Here is a 27518-nt window from a genome sequence, read left to right on the forward strand (position 1 = left end):
CCTGCTAACAAATGACCAAACACAAATTATTCATTAGTACTTTCTCTGCAGCATCTCAATACACTTCAGAGTACATTAATCTTTCATTTGCAACTCACTAATGACAAAGAATACACAATTTTTAAAACAACTTACAAAATGAGCAACTAACAACCACGTTTAATTTTACACATCCATTCAAACATTTCAATTCAGTTATTTTCAGCACATTTCTCTTAATAATCTTTTGCCTACGTAACCAAAGACAGACAGAATGATGAATGATTTTCCAATACAGTATTCAAGTGTTCATTTATCAAAAAGGAGAAAATGGATTAGAGAATCCTACTGATCATCAAAAAAGCAATAATATCTACATGCATATGTTCTCTACAATATCTATAGAAAAATCTATCAAAAACCAACAGTTTACATTAAAAATGCTGGAAACAAATTACACTTGAAATGTCTAATCAAAATCAGCATTTTAAACATTATAAGAACGTGGAAATGAAACAAATATACTAACATAAACAATGAAATACAGGCATTTTAGGTCCTAATATTTGTGTAATTACATGGAATGGCAGTACTGTACAGTATTAAAAAATGTCTTGAATGTGTCACATAATGTTCATAAATAACAAACGATGAGTCAAGTAAAATAAATTCAGACCAGACTTCTGAGTTTCAGACTTTCTGGGATAGTAGGGTAAAAAATTAGTTTCACATATTGTGAAGTAAACAAAGTATTGTATTCTCATTTCCCAGCTCAAAATATATCTAGCTCAAATTTTTGCAACATAATTGCTGTAAAATATCATTTTGTACTATTTTTGTATGCAATAAACCAACATTTTAAAATGAATTTCCACTAAAACTTTACATGCATAATATACCAGGCTTAAGTCAAGCATCAACATGTAACTGTAAAATTGTAATGAAAGAATTCCACAAACTTTGTGTTCTTGATGAAAAATAAAAACTGTTTTCATAACTCTTTTACATTGCAGTTTTACATATCCTCAGAACTTTCTGGAAACGGTAACCCCACTCTCAAAGATAAAATGGTAACACAAGTGTCATCAAAACCAAGGGTCTTCTTATCTTCCATTGTGACATTTATGTTTTTGTTTTCATGACTTGTGCATTGGCTTTCTTATTTCTTTTATTGAATAATTTTTCTTTATACATACTAGCATTTAAACTGGCATGGACATATTTCTTGGAGAAAAAAAAAAAAAAAGACTAAGGATAGATTGCATTAAAGCAACTGACATCAGTTCTATGACATCAAAAGGAGAATAAAGCAATTTACTTACCCCGTTGTTATGTATATGTAACTGGTATCTCATGCTTATTCTCTTTGATAAATGTAACATAGTACCACTCAATTTTTACTCTTTTCCTTGTACTTCTCCAAGACTTATGCTTTTATTAGTGCATGACACACTCCTTTGCTTGATATGATTAACACAACTTTGTCTCTATGATATAATACTCTACTGCTCTACTCCTATACCTTAGTTTTTCCTTATATTAGTAGAGTTTACTTTTTGAAATATACTCTATGGTAAGTTGAACAAAGTTAACCTTGGCAAGGACATACATTGAATATTCATGTATCCATGTATCATGCACACATGATAGTTTTCATCTTTGAAAGTTTGTAACTTGAGAGTTTGTAGGTAAAGAAATACCTGTACTGTATTTTTGGAAGATATTATTCATTGTAACTATAGCCTCATATGTATTGTATGCAGTTTCATATATAAACATATACTTGTACTGTACTGCATTTCATAGAATGTATTGTAGTTCTGTAAATGGTGTCAACCCGTCATCTGATCAACTATATTTAGTTGGCCTGAGCACTGGCTATGCAACTTGAGTTTAAATTAGAATATTGCACATTGGAAATACTTGTCTTGCCAGTAAGTGCTAATCTCATGTTCATGTGTATACTAAGTGTATATTTCTGTAAATCAGGGTACATGCACCTTACTTTCCAATTAAATTAGAAAAGACAATATAAGAAGAAAGCTACATATAACATACATAAAGAAAATTTTACTGGTGAAAATCGAGCTGTTTGGAAAGCTTCAACCTCTTGTAATTACTTGAATGTACTGTACTGACCTACTATAATATGCCTAGCAATCAACACAGTAAACAGTACTGTTTCATTTCTAAATCTGAGACATAATCAAATGTTTAGCCCTTTAGAAACACACAAAACACTAGTACTTCGAGTTTCTGACAAAAGCTAAGAAATTCCTACAATATGATGTATTTACAAAATAATTGTTGTTACAGTAATCAATAAAGTCATTTCCCTTTATCTTAACAGACAAAATATCATTTCAATATGTAGACTTATTTTTCATGGGTTTAGCGAAGTGGACTCAAGTCAAAAATAACCAATACAGTCTGACCTCAATAAACTGGCCCCCTTGGGACCAGGCCACTGCTGGACCACAGAAAATCTGGACGACAGAAATAATCCATAGCAAAATCCCTAAGTATTGCTGTGAATAACAACTGTCATTCATTAGGTTTAGTTCCTTCTAAAAATTCTAGCCTGCTCCATAAGCATCCCCCAAGAAATGCTTACACCTTTGCTACATCGGAACTTGAACCACTTTATAAGCACACTGTCGAATTCAGGTTCTCCTGAGACCTTTCATTGTTTTCCAGCACTTCAAGGTTAGCCTGTTACACAATACTCACTTGCAAAAGTCAAATAATACAGATTTATTAATAATTACAATTTTGATAAAACTGTTAACTGTTGTTTTACGCACTGTATGCAATTATATTTAATGCATTATTGTCTTACTATTATTGTATTATAATTTATGAACATAACGATCAGGTGCCATTTGTATTTTTATTAGGTTTAAATTCTTAAAATCATCAGCTGACTGCATTTTACCCATCATCACAGCCACCAGTTGCTAAATGAAAAGCATTTCGGAGATTAATTTTGTCCATAAATTATCAAAGCTGGGTTTAAAAATGCAACTTGCTCTATTTATAAATGCAGTAAATTAAAGGAAGTAAACATGCGATTTCGCCAGTATCGGATGTTTGCCTACTGCCTCTTCCAAAATGTTTTGTGGCCTGCACATTACATTGTTTGGATTATACTATTCACTACTGCCACCTGCTGATAAACACACAATTCATGGGAGCTTTGATTTAGACAGTCAAAACACCTTACCGAAATGTTACCAGATCTATACAGAGTACAGTATATAATTTCTACTCTTGTGGTTGTTTGTTTTTCACTCAAAATATGCTTCCACATCAGTGTTTTATGTGCCCTAAGATTTATAGTAATACAAAGGAATACCTTTGTGCATGCTAAATTAAATTACATAATGGGTGTCATTGCAGAACATTTTCTCTGGTTGCTAGATATCTGGCATAATGTTTGTTCGGGGCACAAGATTACACCAGTGCCTTTGTGAATACAGAATATAGGCTGACTGATATTTATCTCATCAGGTACAGTATTAACAAAACTTAATTAGAAAAAAAAAGAAAAACCCATCTTCCTCATTTTACACGTGTTTAAGGCCTTATCTGCTTTTTAAGACTTTTCCCAGTAATAAAATTTCGTACTTCCTTATTGAGTAACTGTTACGATCACATAATTTAAGGATTGGTAAACTATCCCACCTTGGGTAATGCTTACCAAATAAGCACAAACCATCACATCTCAAACTGGCTTACGTCCTGTTTGTCCTGTCATTGTGATGCAACATTAAATTGCAAATTTGGAAATGGTCATTTTCATGGAAATCTTAAAGTTTTAGGTCTAATTTTGGTTGCTCTCACTTTCAAGTCTGATTGTAATATTACAACATACAAGAGTGGTATAAGGCCAACATATAATAAATAGGCCTGGAAACACAATAAATTAACTGATCTAATGTTTACAGTTCCATTTGTTTGATGATATTTTGAGTAAAAGTGTTGGTAGATAACCAATATTCTTCCAATACTGAGGACAAAAAGCAAGATTATAATAAGTTATCTGATAACATCTATTCATAAAACTCCTATGATTCCTGTACTTTCCAGCAGATGGCAATGGTTCACAGAGTCAGTTGCTTTTTACTTTAATTCACTGAACACCCAAAATACAATAAAATGTCAACATTTAGAAATATTTTGTATGTAGGATAAAGGGAATCTGCTTTATTGGTTAGTATCATTATATCACGAAATATGCATATACTATAGGAGTTTCCTAGCTTTTTATGTGAAACTGTCAAAATACTGTACCTGCATTTTGGGGGTTTCAACACCCTCAAAATATCAGCTTCCTTTACTGGAGCCCACTTTTGATGGATTTTGGTCTAAAACTGACCCAAGTTACTACAGAAGCAAATATTGTACCCAAACACAAAATGAGTGTCTGTTCGTGGTTTACGCAGTATTGTAAGCTAAGGCATATAATTATGTTGGATGATATACAACGCATACTGAAAAAATTAACATAGTCTACATCCTCCAAATATAAAAGTTTTTTAATTTTCACACTTTAGGAGTTTGTTTTTCATATAAAATGTGCATAAATCATATGGTCTTGAGTCAATTTAAGTTTAAAATATAATTTTTTCATACACAGTTCATAACCAACTTATTAACCTATACAAAATCCCCTTAGCTTCCAATTAGCTTTGAGATAAGTAAATTCCAGTCATACAGTATTTGGTATACAGTACTATATATGAATAAAGATTTTATCAGGATTAACTTTGAGGAGACTGTACGAGTGCACATTAAATGACATTTCCTGAATGACAAAAAACTGTTTTAAACCTGATCTGTTTAGTCATAACAAAAATCCTTTATTGTAATTTAATTATTAACATCCTTCTTCTTACCTCATTCCTACAAAGATGTAGGGTTACATTTACTAGGAATAACAGAGATAGCAACAAAATAAAGCATAATACTTAATTTCATACAATATAAGACACCATATATCTGGTCTGCTGGCAATAACAAAAAAGTCTGAACTTTGTGACCTTTTAAATTTAAAGATTAACAATAGATACAGTATACCAATCATTTCAATAAACAATGAACTGAATACTGCCTCCATCTGAAAATAAATTTCTTTTCTCATTAACATACCAATAACCTATCCACTGAAAACAAAATCTAATTTCCACCAACAGGCAATCATGCACATATTTACTATTTCTTTCAACCATAGTGTATATCCTAAAGTGGACTGCATTATATTTTATCTTGAAAAAATGTAAAAGATGTAATTTCTACAAGAATTTGCTTAACTTCATCTTTTGGCCAAAGCTAAGGTTTACATTAATTAATCACATCCATTTCCCTCAGTTATTACTACAGGTACTAATAAATGTTCAAGATACATAATAGAATACAGTATCATACACCATATTAGAATCCAGTATCATACACAGTACTGTACTGAAAGTATCAGATAACTAGATTTTCACATGGCTGGTACTATATTGTTCCTAAAATTCTGAAAAGTTTTATCCTGCAATTTTAATAATACATGTACTGTATTCTTGTACTTGAGAAAATAACGATTTTTGAAAGATACAAAGAACTGCACATACTTCACCCGGTAAACTAGCATCCTGATGATGCAGTCACATGTATACAACTAATATTCTCTGATAACATCCCCTCAGTCATTCCTTTTATAAAGCTCAAAGTAGAAAGTAATGAATACTATAATATGCACCATGCAGGTCTTTTTTCTTTTCTACATGTATCTCAAGGCACCCTTTTTAATAGACCTACAATATTTAACATCTACAGTTTATAAAGGCAAATTTATCATCTACTTGTACAGCTGTAACTTACTCCAAAAATGTACATATCATTTGTGACTGTGAAGTAAAGTTCAAGATGATTAAATAAATTTGTAGCATAAGGAACATTACACGGGTAACAATATTTAATGGACATATTGTAATGTACTTCAAAACACCCTTCACAGCATATTCAACATACTGCAGTATTTTAATAAACATGCATATACCAAACTTACAAAATATGGTACTGTATGTACAGTATATGCATGAAGCATAAGAATATATACATTTTTAAATATATGAATGAATATGTACAAATAATACATAAATATACACTTTCTCCACTTCCACTCCAAGAAACAAAATTACACAAAAGAAGTATAACGAAATCATATTTGATAAAATATTTTCTATCACTTGAAGCTTCACCAATAACAGTGGAATATTATTTTTCATATTTTCAATTCTATACATGACTCTAAAAATGAGACTATGTAAATAAGGCTATTACTACCCAGTTTTGACATTTTTAATCAATCACAGATAATTCAGACAGTGTTTCATCACCATCATCAATAAGAGTTCCCTCTTCCATGGTCACACCCAAAATAACTCCTTGCCCATTCAGTTTACTGTTATCTGACTGGCTATCAAGGGACTCTAACCCTGTAGTAATACTAGGCAAATTTGAAGAGATTTCAGTTTTAAGTGGCCGTGCTAGAAAGGTTGATGCCATAGTTTTCTGTGGAGTTTTGAGTGAATTAAAAGAATTTGCTGGGACTGCCACTGAAAGAGTGGATGTTGTTACAGCAAGATGTTGAGAAGTTTTGGAAGTTATAGGAAAAGCTAGCTTTTTCAGTTCAAGTTGCTGGTACCCATCTTGTTTTAGAGTCAAAATATTACTTCTGTTCTCATCAGATGAATTTTCAAAACCTGTATCTGCTTTAATGAGAGACGCTAACTTTCCCTCCAGTGGTTGTGACAATAACAACTGTCCATTTGATAATGCTTTAAATGCAATTTTACCACCACCAGCTGCAACTAATCCCGACAAATTGATACTTGGTATGTTTGTTGATCCCTTTTGTACCACTGCTGATCCTCCTTTGATAACCTGACCAGTTACAGCAACCTGAGGAGAACTTGAAGAGGTCACTACTGTGCCACCTACCTGTGAGGATCCTTCACTGTCATTGCTCGATCGATTCTTTTGAGATAGCGGTCCATTAATGATGTCAGATGATGTTAGCTGGGTTGAGGGAACTTGTAAAACTTCTCCTGTGTTTGTTGTCACTACTGTCATAGTCTCATTTTTATGGGAATGATGACAATGATTCTTTAATCCTTGATTTGTTATGTAACTCTTCCCACAGTAACAGCGATATGGTTTCCTCACTCTGGAAAATATATAAATTTCTTTGCTATATTAAACTTCTTACAGAATGCACTGCATACACTACAATAAACAGATAATCTCTGATAATCAAGAGATTGAAAGAAATCCTACTGTTGGTAATACAATACTGGCATGTATCAAGCAGGAAAGTAAAAAAAAAAAAAAAAAAAAAAAAAAAGTACATCACCAAAATTGCCTGTTACTTGGTATTTCTCAATGGTTTTATCTGAACTTTCAGTTCAGATAAAACCATTTTCATATATCGATTATTATGAAAAACTTAAGAATAATTGTATTATTCAAGTTTCCTGCTGATAAATTTAAAAGCAATCCCCCCAACCTCTCCTCCCACTGCTGTCCAGTTTGGAAGAAAGTAGCACGTTCACCCTCAAGATAATATGCATGAACATTTGACATGGCCTGAACTGACCTAAATTTACTCAGTTGCTCAATTTCCCCATCTGTTTCCGAGTAACCATCATTTGTTATCACAAACCCATTCATCATAAAATAGCCTTAACAGTGTGGGATGCATCCAAGTACATGAAGCAAAAAATGACAAAAAGAATGGTTTCACTGTGCAATGCTCAGCCAACTCCTAATTACCTGATCAACTGATAATATTCCTTTCAACTTGATAAAACTTGGCAATTGATTTATGTTCTTCAAAGAGGTGTTGCACTTTTCCAAGAAATATGACAAATTTTAAATCAACATGTATTTTTCATAAATAACAAACTCTTGTCTTAACGTAACAGGATTTTCTCAAGCGCCTAGCTGGAGTCTGGTTATTACTAGCACAAGGTTTTGGTGGCAACAGGAGATAGCCAATGGGGAAAGAGGTGGGCAGAGCCAAACCTGGTTTCTCCCTAGTGGATGCTGTGATGCTTCAGCTCTCTCTTAATCACCTTCTGAGCAAGACGATCACTGTCTGTCTCGCTCAGAAGCCGGTTGTTTTTAGCAGCAATTTGTGGGTTATCAGTTCTGTTAATTTAAAAGGATTTTTATTTCAGAACTTGCTATAACAATTACGTCTGTTTTTGATATTTTGTCTTTCCCCAGTTTGATAAAATGTTTGCATTTCATTTTGTCTTTTGGGTGCAATAATTTCTTCATATACCTCATCTCCTCTTGAACTTCTTCCTCTTCCTCAGAAAACTTTAAATGACCAAGACATTATTGCATCCAAAGACAAGAGAAGCATAATAACAAAGAAGCATCACAAGGCATTCTAACCCAGATGAGAAGTGAGTTGCCTTATCAAGTAACTGACATAGCCCAAAACTTAAGTGAATAAGAGGACAACCATTAAGTCCATTTTGCCAACAGATATCACAGTACGAAGCCATCCTCAATACTGTACTGGGAATGAAAAAATCTATGGTTGGACTGCTACTTTTCAAAGATTCAGAATTACGTGCATGGACATTATTCAGGGCTAACTAATATGTATAAGGGATTACATTATTTTTATCTCCTAATACTGCAAGAGCATTACTGTATACTCGGAATGATTCCAGTAACTGCTGAAGATATTCCTTGTAACTAGAAAGTATCAAACTACAAGATGTCATATTTTAAGGGAAGGTACATCTGAGTGCATTCCCTGAGCAAATGGAGAGTACCAAAAGTCTGAACATTGTGGACCCTTTCAGTGAATTAGGCAAACACTGAAGAAAAACCTTATACAGTAAAGGCAAAACCTTTTATCAGACCACCAGTAAAAGCTAGAGAGAAGAGAAACAATGCCATCCTAGAAAAAGCAAAGTATGGCCAGACAAGTAGTACATGTACTGGGAAGGACAAGAGCTGCCTGAGCAAGGCACTAAGAGTATGTGATAAAACCAAATACCATGTATCATGTAAGAACTTATGGAAACAGCACAATTAGGTGCTAATGAATTAGAATATCCTTCCTCATTCTGAAGTGTACAGGAATCATTTAAAGGAGGGAAGTGGGTCATAAGGTCTGCTTCTAATGAATCCAGAGATGGATAGGAAGCCAATGAAGGTTATCAGAATCTTCCATCTGTCCTAAAATTTATGGCCTTGTGAACCTCAAAACCTAACTTTGTGTATGTAATGCTGGCTCACTGAATACCACTGGTCAACAAAGCAAGCAACAGAAGAAAGTAATGAGTCATAAAACCATCAATGAAAATCAAGTGAAACGGTAAAAACAAAGGATATTTGAGAAGTGCTTAAAGGTAATGACAATGCTCTAAGTAACAAACTGAGAATAAGAGCCAATTTACTTCATCATGCAAGTTCACATATGGAGCATCATTCACAAATCTCCAGGATGCCTGGTTGCTTTTGACAACACTAGGATCTGTAGCTGTTGGCTGTTACTGCACTCTACTTTTAGATATCTAATGCTCTACTGAAAGAAATGCCTAAAAACAAATCTCTAAATTTAGCTGCTTTAAAGAAGTGACTAGCTAGTCAAATACCACATACCTGTATTTACATAACAGTTTGTTGTTGCATGAATACTTCTATATACTTGTATAAAAAATTAATGTGTTCATCCTACCTTACAAGAGAGATCTACACCATTTTTTTTATTGTGTTAATGAATTGGACTAGTCTCTAAAAAGCAAATATTCTCATGATAGCACTACAAAAGTCAACAAATCCAACAAAATATTTATTTGCTTACTTGCTGTCTTTTTTATGAGAATTTTTTGCATGATACTTTATTCCATTTACATTCTTGTATCGCTTTCGACACCCAACAACAGGACAAACATAAGGCTTTTCTTCACCATTTCCTCCAGTGTGTCCTCTGCAATAACCATACACAAATTTTACATTTCAGTAATAAAGAAGAGATGAATAATGAATACAAAGTAAGGTATAAGGTCTTCCACAAAGATAACATCTCAACCAAACAATTACACTTTACATACATATCTGAAATAGAATGTTCACCAAAGGGACAATAAAACCCTATCAAGATTACACTAGTGTAAATACCATTTTAATTCTTAAAGCCCATGATGGTCTAATCAAAGAATCTAAGAGCATGAGAACTATAATGGTACCATGCAAATCTGTCTCAGCTGGGTGTCAGTTGCACTGATTTCATGGTAAACTAGGAATCTGGCTAAACTGGGCCATAATTATTTTAGCTTAAATTCTTAAAATATCTTTCACCTATAGTTGCATACAAATAAAAACAAGCAAGCAGATGCATCTAGATAAATGACACAAACAGTTACGATATTTCCTGATTCTGAGTTAGACACAATATACCTCTATCATCAATTACCAAATTATGTTATTTCCTTTAAGGCAACCACTATGACAGCAAAGAATTTTAACTCAGTGATTTAGTTAAAGTACTTAATAATGCCATTTGCTTTATGATAAAACCCAAAAAATCAACAACTGAAATTTGAGAAAAACAATGCCTCTTCTGACCACGCTACACAACTGCTCACTGCCAATTATATCACAGTGCTTGAATAATAACCATCATCTCACAGGATACTCATGGACTTAGCTAACCTACACTTACTGATATTTCAAACTGACACATTCATTAGCTTATGATCATCAATGATTCACTTTACAAGTTTTCAAAGTCCAAATCATTCTCTTATTCACCCTTCTATGCTGTATGCTTTTAGGAATTCATAGCATAATGTAGATGAAAGCTTTTACACCAAACTGTACATAAATGCAAAAAGAACCCAAAAAATAATCTGAAGTAACATACACTTCAAATTACAATATAAACCTATTGAAACAGTAGTTTTATGGACTATTTCACCAGATAAATGGCACAGTAGAAATGTTGTACCAGTAATTCTCTACAGTGGAGCAATTTCTGTATAAATACATCAACTGAGACCTGTCCTAAAACATACTATATCAGTGCATCATTTCTCAATGAGTGTTTTGATTTCCACAACACATATTTTATGGAGTGTTTAAACAATAACTGTCTTGACTCAGAGCTAACTTTAATTCTACTGTTTCTCTGTAACAGCAAAAGACTTCATTTTTATATAATACTTGGAACCATATCAGTGTCTATTCACTCTCCCTTTCTTTTTAATAGATTTAGAAATACAAATACTTACTTGCTTGCCAGTTTTATAATAAGCTCTGCAGGAATTTCATCTTGTGTAGTCCAAGAATCATTGCTATCTTCATTTTCACTTAACAGCATTTCTTCACAATCACTCACTGTAACATGATAAACATTATTTAAAATATGAAGAGGAAAGTTAGTGTACATACAACCTCTTTACAACTCAATGAAAAGGGCCTAGATACAAAAACAATGCCTGGAACAACAATTTAGAATCTTATAAAATACAAAAAAAAAGGCCACTTATGCTGTTTCTTTTCAAAAGTTACACTTCATGTCTAAAAAATACTGAGACAAAATCTTTAAGCATGAAACTAAATTCAAAACTCTGTCATGAAAAAATGCTCAGTTAATGTAATGTACAAAGACCTGGTTGCACCCTATTCTTTACCAAAGATCAGTTGCCCATGAATAAAAAAATATCACCACGGCAAGTCTTGCAATGATATCACAAAATGATTGGCCATGAAAAGGTCATGGTCTTGAAGTCTGTTGCGAGGAAGGAAATCCTGAACTGGACCGTGAATCACAAGTGCCTGGGAGTCAAAAATTTCAGCTGGTAGTATGGTCTGAGATGTCAAGATGTCCCCACAGTGTCTGGTGTTGAACTTTAAGTTCCAATTTCTACTTGCTGGATATAGTTTGGTCACTACTTTAAGTACAGTAAATAGATGCCTGAAACCTACAGTAATTATATCTATGAATAACTTAAATGTTTCTGGCAGCTGACCTCTTCATTGATGCTTTTCTTGAGTTTAAATTTAGATGCTCTAGCCTCATTGGGTATCCAGCATCTAAATGATAGTAATAATTCAGTTGCTCTTGCCTCTAAACATTTTACGTCCATCTTCTGGGATGGCATCCAGCTGAACAGCATACTGAAAGTAGCATTTGCCTAGCACTTTGTTTTCTGGTAATAAATTGATGTCTAATCAGAAGGCTATAAATAAGAGAGAGAGAGAGAGAGAGAGAGAGAGAGAGAGAGAGAGAGAGAGAGAGAGAGAGAGAGAGAGAGAGAGAGAGAGAGAGAGAGAGAGAGATATCTGCAAGGAAAGGAGGGAAAAGGCGAGACTAATATCAATCCAAATCATAAGCTGCAAAATTTTCATTCTCCATCGTGTGCCTGATGTCCCTCTGGGTAAATAAACTTGTTCTAAGCACACACACAAGCCCTTTTGCCAGATATCCTCACAAAAAGTTATCTTGCTTCTGATAATATAACAGATTAAAAGTTTTTCTTGGCCAAAGGAATATAAACTTACTAATTGTCTCCTAACCAAGACCTGATTACAGAAAACATTCATCACAAAAAATTCATTAAGAATTTCATTTACTAAGATATATTGATATTGTAGAATAATTAAACAAAACTGAGTCACATTTATAAACTCAAATAGGGCTTGTTCAAAGAATATGTTATTAAATGAAGTGATAGTGAGAAAAAGGTAAAGTTAAAAAAATAAATGGCTACTCAAGAAACAACCAAAGACAAATGTTTTAAAGTAAAATGGTGGGAGAAAGTAGCATACCTGGAGATGCCAAGTACCGCATACAGTGTGCTGCACAAAGCACACAGTAAGTAGTACTTTCGTACAGGCACTAAGATATAGAATAGTTATGATGTGGGGGGAGAAAGCTTTCCAAGAGAGGTGAAAGCAATTAGCAATCAGTGACTATAACAAAGTGTAAAACAATAAGACCACCAAAGTAAACAGTCAGCTATTCCCAAAGGGGCTGCCTTATTCATTAATTACACAAATAAAGGTTTTAAAAGGGCTCCAACCAAGTGGTTACAATGTTCATGCCATTCAAAAAATGATTCATAAAAGAGTATAATACATAAAACTCCATTAGTTTATGAGGAACGATTACCCTCTGTATTACAGAAAAATCTTAATAGTTTTTTATCTTTAACTATCAATTATTCCTTTGACCATGAAGTCACGAATGACATAATACCATGACACTGTCTCTTTTCTCTAAGCCCCTCAACTTACCTCAAGTACATTATATCTGATAAATATTTCAAAAGCCTCAATTAGCATTGCAATCTATTATGCTAGTCTTGTAACATTAGACTCTTATACAGATCTCCAAGACATACTAACCTGGAGGACTGTTACTGACTGCGCTGACTGGAGTGCTCTCTCGTGTGGAGGATGGAGTGCCAACGCTGGAGCCTCCAACACTTGAACCTCCAACACTTGAGCTACCCATCATATTCTAGAATACATTGGATTACTTAATATCTTGTAAATGTAACATCCTCCAGTATAAAAATTAGATATACTGTACAATACTAGCAGTACCCTTCAACTTAACAGATTCTTTAGCTAGCAATCTTTTAGGAAAAAATACATTTTCCATATATCATTTAGGCTATAAATTATACAGAATTACCATGCTGCCCACTCAGGGATATCTCAGAAGTTCCATTGTAGCTTATCATTATCAAATTCTGCCAAATATCAAAGGATATGACTCCCAAATCATCCGATAAAGTTGAGGTCCTACACAAGATAATACAGCATTGTAACATTTCACATATAATAATACTGTATTGGTTCATTTTATAATACTGACACCCTTAATACCCTTCATAAAAAAAAGTTCAGGCTTTTTTTAATTAACAATAACTTCAATTGATCTCTAAGTAATAAAAGGTAACTGTAGTTGGATGTCTAATTGATGAATGGTAAGTCTAGTTAGCTTTTTGGTTAATGGAGATAACTTCCCAAAAGAAATGTATGAGTTTGACATTAAAGTACTTTCCTTACACTCTTCTCATACAGTAACAAATACAGCTGCATCTCATGTATCCAGCACCTGAATAAAATCAACTGTGCCAGATTCAGTAAAACGACAAATTTTAAATTAATAGCACCTGAATAAAATCAACTGTGCCAGATTCAGTAAAACGACAAATTTTAAATTAATTTGTATTTTTCATAGCTAACAAACCTTAGGTCTTAATGTTAGGATATATCTCCTAGCACCAGCTGGAAACCAGTTAAAAAAAATTCAAAATCGTATATGCAAGGAATCTACCGATTGGTGATACCTCTCTACATGAGGTTGGCAGAGAAGATTGTGCCCAGGGGATGTGGCTGGGGGGAATCTCTCAGTGCCGCTGAGAGCAGAGACAGAAGGTCCAAGGACCACTCTGCTTGAGGCCACAAAGGAGCTACTAGGGTCATCCTGAGATTCTTGGAATTCATCACTCTGTTCAGGACATGATGGATCAGGCAGAATGGAGGGAAGGCGTAACCTTCCAGGTTGTTCCACGGATGTTGAAGAGTTTCCTCTGCTACAGCAAACAGATCTGGGACCACCGAACAATAAACCTCTAGCTTCCGGTTGAACTCTGTGGCAAAGAGGTCTAACATGGGTCTGCCCCACAGACAAAACAGCCTGTCTACTACGTCCTGAAGCAAAGACCATTCCGTACCTAGAACTTGTCCCTGACGACTTAGTTTGTTCGCCACTACATTCCTTTTGCCTGGAATGTACCTGGCCATGAGCTCCACCTAGTTGTCGATCGCCCACTGGTGTAATTCGACCATCAGAGAGTGGAGTTGGTGTGACACCAGCCCCCGTTTGTTCACATACGCTACCACTGTAGTGTTGTCCGACATCAAAACAATGGAGTGACCTACCACCCTCTCCTGAAACTCCTGAAGACCCAGGTAGGCAGCCTTCAACTCCAAAACATTGATGTGGAGTTGCTTGTCCTGGGGCTCCACGCCCCCAGAAGTCAGGAGTTCTTCCAGATGAGTACCCCAACCTTCGGAGGATGTGTCCGAGAACAGGAGAAGATCTGGAGGGGGTGAATAAAGAGAAGTTCCCACCGTCAGGTTCTGGTCATCCAACCATCACAAGAAGTCATTTCTCACCTCTACTGAAAGAGGGACCAGGAGCTGAGGGGAATCTCCTGCTGGGGACCAAAACTCCCTCAGTCTCCACTGCAGGGACTGAATATGGAAACACCCATGAGGGATCAGCCTCGCCAGAGAAGACAAGAGGCCCAGAACTACTTGCCACTGGTGAGCTCGTTGTTCCTCCTTCGAAAGGAAGGAGTGAGGTACTGCTTTGGACCTCTTTATCCTCTGGTCCGACAGGAAAACCCTCAATGATGTGTTTATTACCATACCCAGGTACAGGATCCTCTGGCTGTGAAGAAGACTGGACTTCTCCAGATTTATCATGACACCCAAGATGTGACAAAACTGGAGAAGATTGTCCCTGTTCTGATCAGCCTCTCCCAGGATCTTGCTAAGACCAACCAACTGTCGAGATATCTCAACATGCAAATCCCCTGAGCATGAGCCCAAGTTGATACTAGGGTAAAGACTTGTGAACACTTGTGGCACTGTTGTCACGATGTCAAGAGGCTGATATCCTGCAGTAGATGGAAGACAGGGATCCTGAACACTAGACAGACGTAGGCCATCCCTTACCATTAATGCATCACATCCACGAACGTGGGAAGACGGACGTGCATCAGCTCTCGGCTCCGATGAGTCATGTACGTGGACACGCGAAGACAAACAACACACATGATCCCTTCCAGGATAATGAGAAACCAAAGCACAAACGTTAAGACTTGACGAGTCATGTCCATGGACTTCGGAAGACGATTGACATACGAGGGTCCTTCCAGGCAAGCGAGAGACATAACGCCTTGGCCTCTTGGGAGCCGGGGAACCACAGTCATAATCAGATCCAAGGACGGTGCCAGCTAAACGTTCATTCCCATCAACAGGGACGTGGCTAAGAACACATCAGCGGACGACATGGTCTGGAGAGGAATGGTCTGGAGAGGAAACCCTAAACCTTGAAGGAGAATGTCTTGTAGGCCATGGAATAATTGGGATTCTAATAGGGGAATACACCACCTTCAACTCTTAATTGGAGCCTTATCATTCCGCCAAACTTGTACGGAACGAGGAGGAGAACGAAAGACTGAAGCTGACTCCTGAGGGGTTGCAGGGAGGTGAACATCATCCACAGGAACACAGTCGCAACTACGTACATGTACGTGAATTGGAGAGACACGTCCATGGGAAGAAGCTGACGAAACAGTCCTTGGCTGCTCAGACGACGAAGTGACAAAATCTTCAATCCTCCAACGTCTCACACGAGCACAAGTAGGAGATGAAGACGACGATGATGAAGAAAATGGAGGCCTACACCTTTTCTTGACAGAAGGACCACCGTACTTCACCCGAAAACAGAGTCCAGTCTGTCCACCACAGTCTGTATAAAAGCGTCCGAAGGATTGACAACTGCAGGAGATGACGTCACAGCAGTGGCTGGTTGTGACGTCACAGGAGCAGTCAGAGGAAATGAAGTCATGGATACTGTCATCACAGGGAGAGGAGTTGGGGTAGGTAGTGACGTCACGGGAGCACGAGCTTGACACAGAGTCAATGGAATTGCTGCAGGTATAGCCGACTCAGGAAGATGCACAGTTAGTACTGAAGGCGTCCCGCTAAGTGGCATAATAAATGCGACAACAGGCCATCCAGAGAAGGAACCCCAGGTAGGCCTGATGAGGCCCAAACAGATGACATCTTCTGCGCATCCGAATCAGAAACAAAAGAACAAGATGGTGGTGCCTCCTCCCTCCCTGAATGTGAAACTGTTAAGGGTCTATCTATTATGAAATTTAAATTAACTTTTTTACTTATACTGCATGTCAAAAACAAAGCAACATGTAAATACAGTAATGTAACTAAAATACAAATAACTGAGTACAAACTCTAAGAGAGCACCCACTGCTCTCTATTAAAAGGGAATTTTCATAAAATTTTGTATATTCAAGCATCAAGACATATTCACAGGCTAATGGGAATTCTCAAGCAATGCTTTAGTTTATTTGTAACACATTACAGAAGGTATGCTTTTGTTCAAAGCAAACCAGATTAGCAGTATTTTGATTTAGTGTAATGTTCCAATCACTGTCATTCAATCATTCATTTACTTTATACCTATTCTTCATTTTCAAGGCTGTTTGTATAGATGTATGAACTTCTAGGAATTCTTTTTAGTGTTTTTGATCTTCCATGCTGGTGGCATCACTTGCCACCTAGCACTGCTGAGAGTCTTGTTTCCCCATTTCAACAAGTAATTTCTATTATTCCTTCACATTCTGGGAACTGATTGTTTATCTTTCCACTCTGCACTGGTTTTCATTACTACAGGATTCCTTCAGTAACAGTTTTAAAGAATGATTCGCAATAATAGTAATTTTTAATACTCCATAGTCATTTTTCTTTTGTTTCAAAGTAATGCTCTCGGCATCTCGAGATTTATTTTACATTTAAATTCATACCACCTTAAGGTTTATGATCTTATGATTATTATTATTACTGCTTACAGTGACTGTTTATGAATTTTTGCTCATTTAGTGAACTTTATTAATTCCTCATTGCTTGCGCTTGTGTATTTGTAAGAATTTAAAGTAGTGCCTTTTCATTACGGCTCAGCATACTCTGAATAATTGTGAGGTGTTACGTAAAGGGTCTGCTTGAAACTCCTTTTAGTCCCTTTTGATAGGGCCCTGCATTTAAGTTACCCTTGTTTAGCAGACCACAGTGTTCCAGCAGCAGTACTGTGCTGTATTGTAGGCATCATTTTCCATCATATCAAAGTGTTTTTTAAAGTACCAATGAAGCCTCAACTTTAGACAATATGCTTGCCTACTTTTTACAGATGATCAATAAGAAAACCCATGATTTTGTTTTCTTTGACAGTGGGTTTTAAGACTGATTTAGTTAAAGTGGTGTCCGAGGTACAGTTCAGTAAAATAAAAAGGCACCTATTACTTCAATGCAAGTGTATGACAGAGAACAGATTCATATTTTTACCTAACATGAATTAAAAACACTTATACTTACATACTTGTTTCAATGAGAAATTATCAATCTGCTATATTAAAATGCATTTACAAGCAACAAATTATCAAAACAAAATTCTATTACCATAAGTTAAATATCAAGGACATTTTCTAACCTTGGCAGAAGAAACAAGTAATGATGACAGATGGAGTGATCCTCCTCCATTACTTGTAGTGGTTGTAACAGGAGGAGGAGAAACAGTTTTATGGTTTGACAGTTTGGCAATTTTAGCAGGTGGACCCACTGGTGTTCTGTTACTAAGAAGGTGTTTCCGTGGAGTAGAACGAGGAAGACTTGGACTGAAAAACCTCAAAACAGAACTTAAAGGAAGGCATGATGGTTGCTGGCTTTCTTGAAGGGCTTCAATAGCAGGGTCTGATGAAAAAAATAATCAGTGTTACTAGACAGGACAATAAAGAAATAAAATGACAGCACTTATCAATCAGAACTTAGAATTCAGCCAATTGTACAGCTAAATATGACAACAAACAAGTACTGTACATTTATATAGCAATCAAAGATAATGTAATTACTTGAATGACTTAGGTCTGTATCTATATCATTTAAAAAACTCTACTTTCAAAACAATTGGTTTAAAACATAAAAGTTACTGCTTTATACATTTTTCTTCACCAAGACTCGTTCTTTCCTATTCAAAGTAGTGGAAGGTTTCCTGCAGTCAACTGGTGAGGAGGAGGAAAGTTTTTGTACAGTAATAGCTGTTTTAATAATTTATCTTGAGTTACAAGTGCAGTGCAAACCATTGCCCAATTAATGCTGCAAAGACCAAATGGCTACGAAGGCAGAAAGATAATTCTGATACTTTGCTTCTGTGAGTATAACTGATGCATTAATAAACCAGGAGAGAGAGACTTTAAAATGGAAGGTTTTCTTGGCAATCCCAGGGTATGAAATCTTGGCAACTCAACCCTTGCGTTGCTGACCTGTAGCACGCAAGCTGAAGGTCCAATGTAAAACATACAGAGCAGTACAAATTTTTGAGATAGTACATGACAAAAAAAGTCACAAATTTTTAAAGTAACTTGTATTTTTTGGAAGATAAAGACGAGAGAGAGAGAGAAACTTGGTAATATCAAAGGGGAATGTTCCCTCCCAACAGTACTGGCAATTGCTTTCTAGTCTTCCTCTTCTTGTTCCCAAACCTTTTCCACTGTGAAGGAGACTGTAACTGACACTTTTCGCAGCAGAGGGTGGATAAGGAATATGAACAATGGTACAGTAAAAGGAATGAAAGAGGTTGCAGCTAGGAGCTGAAGAAAGCTGCAAAGAACCTCAAGTGTACTGAGTGAGGTAGTTTCCTTCAAGCAGTGCCTGTGGCTAAGCTGATGAAAAAGCTGATGAAAAGTGCAAGCTCCGCACTACCAGAGGGGTAGTGAACTGCCTGATGATTGTGTGGCACACACATCCTTGTCAACTAACATCTTTGTTGTGCTAGAACACACAACTGAATAGCATCAACCAGAAAAAGCTGCACAATCCTTAACATCTGAGTCCTTCAAACAAGATGATGATGTTGGGAGAGGCAGAGAAATGAGACTTCTTGGAATGAGTGAAGAGGCAAAGTACCATTAACTACTTCATGAGACATCCCACCATGAAATGTTTGCATTTGTGTAGAAAAGATTGCTTACAAAACTGATTTTGTAATTTGCCAATTCTTTTCTGGATGAACTGAAAAACACTGAAACCAGAATTTCACAACTGAAGAACAGCATTCCCATGTTTTTTCGATAAACAAATGCTGATGCTTAATGCATAGTAAATCAATATAAACACCTACAATAGATTAAAGAAACAGATTTCTTATGATTTCAGTAAATGAATATCATGAGTCATTGTACTGCAAAACTTGGAAAAATGCATCAACTGCATTGGGTTTGATATTCCTGAGCAAAATGATCCTTTTTAATATAAGGTCAGGACTTTCAACATGAAAATAATAAATCCTCTTTATACTGATAACAAATCAACGTTTCCTCAGTATACTGATAACAAATCAATGTTTAAGTTGACCCCGATGTTTAGTTATCTTAACCACTCTCAATAATTAAGCACCTTTTATTCTGCTGCCAAGTCCAATTTAGTCATTTACAAGAGTTACTTTGAAAATAAAAAGGAAAATTCTACTACAGAGCTGAACCTTGGTTGTCAACAAGTAAAGCATGAATGTCAACAGCAATTTTTCAAACATTTCAAGTACCCGGAATGAGGCTATTGGCAAACTGTTTGGAACGATCATACTGCCCACATTAATACTGACCAATAGTTTTGATAACTGATGGCAAGCTCCCAACAACCTCTCATTTTTTCAGCAGTGGGATGCTATCCTGATTTAACTTGAGGCTATTAAGGGCAGATTATGGAATAGTTACAATGTAATACTGCCACAAGATCAACCACAGAATCATGATGACAAGCTGCTCTATCAGACAAATTTTTTAGCCTGTCAGTCTAATTGGGTCTGGAAATGTGACCAATTATATTTGGATCTCATTACTGATTAAAGACTACAATAGCAGTTTTCATCCTATTATTAAGACAAGCTTGATTACATGCTTCAATAAAATACTAGGCTACTACAACTGTCATTAGGCCTATGCATGTTGCAGCATCTTAGAAAATGGCATCTCAACACAGCGCAACCATCATGAGCTCTAAAGTATATACGTGGTTGAAAAGAAGCCATCTGCTAATGCTCTATACAGTAGCACAGAAATGTCTTAAAAATTTCAATGAAAATATTACTATCCAGTTGACTTTACATACATCATTCTTGAAAAATCACCAGTTTTAAAAGGTACTTTACACAAAGTGCATAAAACCGTTGTACCATATCCTACATAAACGTATAGTCTGCTCATAGACCAGGAACTTTCATTGATACAAAGCTTGCTTAATCCACCATTAACAATGGCACACTCTTGAAACCTTGAAACACATTTGTCTTACTTAGACCTGAAATATACTAAGCTATCCTAATTCTTCAACTAATCTAACTACAGGAAAACTTTGGCTATATACATCAAAGACCACACATATCAGTAAAATATCCAAACCTGTGGCTGGAGTATTTTACGATGTGTTAGCGTAGCCTACCAAATAGTCTTCTTCACTGACAGGGGGTTCACCGTAATGTTCTGAGACATAAGCTATAGTATAATTCAAGTGTACAATCACTCACTTAGGCCTAACACAGGAAGTAATGACATGCAATTGTCAGCAGTTAACTGAATTAGACTATACAATAATGCATATACCCTACCTAAGTCATTAATTGTTGGATTATATACATATGTGTGTGTTGTATACTGATATATATATACACAAGTAATAATTAATTTAATGTAAAAAATTATAAATTCAGGACAATAACACCGAATTGAGAGATTCTTTGTGTACTGTCATGACACAGGTTAGGCTTAGTCTGGACATTTCACTTTGGTGTTCCAGTCATACACCTACTTGGCCTGGGCTACTTTGGACTTGAATATTTTACTTTGAAGAATGAAAAATTATGATTTACTTTGAAGAATGAAAAATTATGAATATCTCTACAACTGAATTCAATCCCCAAGTAATAAAAACAATACGCAAAAGACTGTACTAGTCATGTTATTCATACTTTATGCGTCTGAACTTGATCCAAAACTGAACTAAACTTAGGCTACATTATAGCAAGGACCTAAGCCTAATACTTCATGGTACTTGCGCAATAAGTTTAAAGTTTTACTTGTAACATTCATTCCAAGAAAACATTTCCACGTCTCACTGTAACATGCAAAACACGGGCGGTCATAATGACGAAATCGGAAAGACTGTGCGTAGTTAAAGGGGCGTAACCCACACCCAAGTCACAAATGTAAACAAACCTAGGGGGTGGTGCTGAAGAGGGTGGGTAAGGGAAGGGAGGGGCCATCATATTGTCACCGTTTTTACGCCTTATTGCACACTTCCAGATCATCTAACTTGAACAACATAAACTCCGTACCTATATGTATCTCCTCAATGTGTTGGATGAGCTCTAATAAATTCGGAAACGATAAATTACAGCCATTAAACTTGCAGTGGTTCAGTAGGAAGACTGCCATAATCAGCTGTTCGCCGCGTAGCCATAGTCGGCATCACTTCTTCGAAAATTACACTTCGCTCAAAGTCTATAAAAGACAGATTTTGGTGGCAATTTTAAAGAATAATAATAATAATGTAATTAAAACAGAAAATTATTTCTCTCCTTAGAGAAACAACAGAGTGAATAAATATTTGGTGTCTCATTTGATCACAAAGTCGCGTTCAGCAAACCAGTAAACTGACTTGGATCGAAAGAACGTACAAAACTTAGTGGATAGGAAGTAACTGTTCGGCTGCAGTCAGTTTGTAAACAATTTTAAAGTATTTAAAATTTTTTAGCATACCATTAAAATATTTAGAATAAAATAATATTTATTTTACATTTTAATTGATTTATTTATGATCACACCGTACACATTCCCATTTTTAGCCGTTTTTAGTGAAATAAGCCAGAGCCGATTACTGAAATCGAACACAAATGATAACGTGGCTGAAAAGAGAATGTTTTCAGTTCCCAGTAACAGTATCGAAACGAATTCGGTCGACGACCGCAATAGGCAGACGACGTTAAAGTGCGACGTAGAACTTAAGAGCGATGCCCTCAATGCGTAAGAGGATCGAAAAAAAGAAAAAAAAATGCCCATTCCAACCAACTGGGGTAGCATGAGTGAACACTAAGCCTCCAGGTCGTTCACGTAGCATAAATGAACTTGAATAACGCGAATAAGAATCTAAACTGATTGCCGAGATACAGGTTCCCGTTATTGGGTAAGTGCCAGAAAAGAAATTTCTCCTGTATAAAACATGGTAATTGTTCTTATTTTTCGTCCCCAAGGAATGCGAATAAAAAAAAATCAGCATTCATAGGCATGTTACGTAAAAACTTCTATGACAAAAAAATGGAGAGAGGGAGACAGAGAGAGATTCAACCAGCCTATTCGCAGTAACCGGTTTCCATTTTCTACAGCACTGCAACTGCATTGCTATTGCCTGAGGCGTTTTGGAATTAATGAATGAATGAATACCTTAAACATTCCGACCGTCGACGGTTGAGGTTTTCCGGAGCAAGTTTTTTGTCTTTCAGCACGGCATGGGTCATTCACATTCATGCTAACAATGAACTCTTCGACTAAGAAAATTATGAAAAACAAACCAGTGCCATCATCATCATCATCGTCGTCGTCGTCGGATAACTGATAAATGAAACATAAACTTTTTGTGCAAACTACGTCTGCAAAATCAGCTGTTCCTTGACACCTTCACAGGTCATCGACCCTTCTCATAAACTGCACTACTTATTTCTACCTTCTAAGGTGTAAGACCTACGTGTTCCTAATCCTTCGATACAGCCAACCAAACTCACTGTCCTTCTAAGGCATCCAACATTTTAAATCCTTCCGTAACAACACGTCTTTCCTTTAAACATCGGTCTATTTTTCAATACATCACACATCTCCCTTATTTGCCCTTTCAATCCTTCTTATTTCATTTCAGCTGCTCCCACCAACAGCATTTTCACTCTACATGAAAAACTTAATCACAAGTCCATTTGCCCTTATAAACTTGCTCATTCTGGTGTTCAATTTCAAATTCTTTTACCGGTTTCTACGAATATCACCTTTCCAGTAACATTTTTTTTTATCCCACAGCCTAGAACCTCACAATCTTATTTTTATATTTATTGTCTTCATTAAATGTATTTCATTATCTTGCCAACACGTCTTCTACAGTATGTCTCCTCCCTATAGGCCTAAGTATCTTCCTTGAACCTTTTAGACCCCTTTGACTCACACAATTTTCAAATCGAATCTTTAATCCTGTCCCATTCATTCTACATGATGCGCTAATTTACTTATCAAAGCTGTCGTGTTTTAATTTGCGACCATATTCAAAAACAATGACACCCAGTTGAAACCCCTTTTATTTTTTTTTTCTTTTTATCGAGTCAAGAAATGATTAGGTGTCGGGTTGAATATCTTTATTCTCCCCAATCAGGTATTCCTCCAATCACGTTATTTTCACAAACGCAATCTAACAAACACCTTTCATCGCCAATTTGTCTTTCCCATGTGCACCCATAAACAATTTTATCTTGAAACGCAAAAAATATATGTATAACATACATAATATATATATATATATATATATATATATATATATATATATATATATATATATATATATATATATATATATATATATATATATATATATACTGTATATAGAGTGTGCGTATTTGGCAGCTCCCACGTGAATTTTTCTCAGTTCACAAAAAGAAATGCTATCCAACTAGGAACTTGATGAGAATTCACGGAAAACCACTCAAATGCCCCCATGCAAGAGCAGCAGTAGTCCACAATCTGAAGAAGTCAATACGATATGCTATATTAAAATCAAAACAATAAGAAAATCAGCCCATCAAATGTTTACCCGACATCAATAACGTTCATCCAGCAGCATTTCCAAATAATTCTGCCCAAAATAATAATTTTAGTTTTTCTTTTCAATAACGCAAAGTAAGTGAAATTCCTACGCTTTTCAATATTCAGTAATCTGCAAATCCACTCATGGTTCAGAAGTAAGATGTATTATACATTTCAACCAATCCGGGTGTCCGCCTGCATCACCTGCTGCAGTATTTAAAAATCCTTAATAAAAAAAAAAAAAAAAAGGCCGTATCAAATTAAAATTTGTACGTAAAGTAGACGGTTGTTGAGTCTGGGAGCTAGGTAGAAATAAAGGGCGGCACCGGGGCTGTTGGGCTCGGTGGTGTGTATATTTGCTTTTTTTTATTATTTTGTTTTTTTAGGTGTTTATTCGCTTTGAGAAGTCTCTCTTTTTTTTTTTTTTTTTTAATTTGGGTTCTTGTGTGATTTCCTGGTGAGAGATATCGATCCTCGTTTTGCTGCAAATGCGATGTGGTGGTTGTGAGTGGAACTTTTTGTCGTGTACGCACCGGCATAGATACAGGCTGTCTAGCTTGTGTGGGTCTCCCCAAGAAAACTGCAGAAAGTTACTGTGTAGCAGCAAGACCACCGACTGGTGTTGGTAGCAGCCACTCGAGGATGGCAGGGTTGTCCTCTCACAGAAGAGATTCTTCAGAGTCTTACAAGGCATTTTAGATTCAATGAGGGATGACAGCCACGACAATTAGAGGAGTTTGGGACTGCGGTTTGTTTAACCTTGAACTTTGCTGAGCATCTGCTCGTCAGTTGCTTGTGGCTGCTGCGGAGCCCATGCATAAGTTGGAAAGAGCAGGCCTTGCTGTCGTGCCCGAAGCGCTGGCACCTGAAACATCTCATTGGCTCCTGGGTTTATTCCCTGATAAGGTAAGGCCCTCAGAAGCTAAGATCGAGACTCTTGGGCAAAGGTCTTTGGAAGGTGCCTTCCTCGTGGGCTGTTGGTCTTGGTTGTCTTCAGTGTTAATTATGAAAATTCCCCTTCTCTTCTAAAACGACTGCTACTCTACTACTACCAATAATAATAATAATAATAATAATAATAATAATAATAATAATAATAATAATAATAATAATAATAATAATAAATACTAGGAACTTGCAAGAAATGCTGTATTTCTCAAAACTCTGTGGCAATGAAGCCCCAATAATGATAATATAACAATAATAATATCTAGGAAGAAGACCCTCTTTCAAACAAACGGCAATATAAACCCAACGGCATCGAGACGGTCATTGTTTAATAATAATAATAATAATAATAATAATAATAATAATAATAATAATAATAATAATAAAAATAATAATAATAATATCAATGTTAAGTCTAGGGATATTCAACCGTGGACTTAAATCCTCTCGCGCTGAGAGCACCAATGACCGCGCATGACACTCACCTCTGGGGTATTCCCCTCCTGTGGCAGGTGAGGTCGAAGAACACGAAAGATCGTCGCATGACCCAACAGGTGACAAAAACAAGACAGGGGGTGAAAGTCTAACTGTGAAACCTCTGGCGTTGCGGGTCAAAGACATGGACAGGTGGGATGTTGACAAAATATACTTAGACCATAAACACAATCAGGAACAAGCAGTTCGAAATTCCAGTGAGATGATAAGTGTTATGAGACTACAATTTGTCAAGTCACACAACTGTAGATAACAGGAAGTCGACAGCGATGCTGAATGAGATTCGATTGTATATATAGTTCTCGATTTAACGTTTACAATAATTAAACAAGCTTAAGCGATTTTTTAAAAATCGCTAGAAGTTGAAAACAGCCAAGACCCAAGAGGATGAGGCAGAGGTGAAGAATTAGACCGAGGTAGGAAAGGTGTGGAAGCATTTCATGAGGATAGTCGACTGTAGGGACTATCTGAAGGTTACACACTTACGCACGGCAAGCGTAGGATTGCCGCAAATGAATGATTCTGTTCTTAACGGATTTATCACAAGTGCACGACTTACGATTAGTTTGTGCTTGTTGCTCAAGACAACAGCTGCACCGGGTATTCATTAGTATATGATAATTCCGAGCAACGACGCAAGAAACAGCAGAGAGAGAAAGTCGAAGTGCGGTTAAGCGCCCGTACCTCCACAGTACGAAAATAATCAAGAACACTCGTGTGATTTAGAGTTCAAAAGTGAGTTTTGTAAGAGAAATTAGTGGAAACAATTGCTAGGAATGCAAGACAGGTTGAATAACGGGTTTCCAGTGATATCAAGAGCTACATTACCTTAACGAGTCATGTAAAAAAAAAAATATGGTACTATTTTGAATCCGGTTTCCTAATAAGCTTTTACCAACAGAGAGCATCTGCGATTTAATTCGAATAGTTGCGATAACCAGATCTCTCTCTTTGAGAGAGAGAGAGAGAGAGAGAGAGAGAGAGAGAGAGAGAGAGAGAGAGAGACTTAAAAGTACCTCGACTTTTAGATTATGTATTATTAGAAAAATAAAAGGCTTATGATGCGATTTGAATATTTGAGACACTTAATATCAAGTCTAAGGCACCCCCGCCCCCCCCCCCTCTCTCTCTCTCTCTCAGTGAATGCCTTAATAAATCTTTGAGACAACGGGAACCAGGCACATCTTTATCAACCGAAATTTCATGCTGAAAATTACTGTTCAAGGAATAAGAGTGGCGTCTGTATCTTGCAAGCTCACGAAGAGGGACACAATGAAGCTATAACTGGCAGAAGTGAATAACAGCAACGTGACTTAGGACGTTTTGCAATGACACCATTATCACTAACCAAAGGAATGCCTTCAGCAA

The 27518-nt window shown here is 36.2% G+C and overlaps 1 protein-coding gene across 2 annotated transcripts; it reads right to left on the reverse strand.

Annotated features, from left to right (window-relative positions):
• Positions 1-1158: 1158 nt before the first annotated feature.
• Positions 1159-22336, reverse strand: LOC136839187 (uncharacterized). Of its 2 annotated transcripts, none has more exons than XM_067104898.1 (6): positions 22205-22336; positions 18311-18570; positions 13405-13519; positions 11286-11391; positions 9857-9982; positions 1159-7195 (listed from the first exon to the last, which is right to left on the reverse strand). In XM_067104898.1, the coding sequence occupies exons 1-6, from the start codon at positions 22302-22304 to the stop codon at positions 6328-6330; spliced, it is 1575 nt and encodes a 524-aa protein (XP_066960999.1). In that variant the 5' UTR covers positions 22305-22336; the 3' UTR covers positions 1159-6327. The 2 variants fall into 2 exon arrangements, with proteins under 2 accessions (XP_066960999.1, XP_066961000.1); XM_067104899.1 differs by lacking the exon at positions 22205-22336 and adding an exon at positions 21947-22058 and having other exon boundaries at positions 6079-7195.
• Between the last annotated feature and the right edge of the window lie 5182 nt (positions 22337-27518).

Source organism: Macrobrachium rosenbergii, chromosome 6, assembly GCF_040412425.1.
Source record: "Macrobrachium rosenbergii isolate ZJJX-2024 chromosome 6, ASM4041242v1, whole genome shotgun sequence".
Taxonomy (NCBI): domain Eukaryota; kingdom Metazoa; phylum Arthropoda; class Malacostraca; order Decapoda; family Palaemonidae; genus Macrobrachium; species Macrobrachium rosenbergii.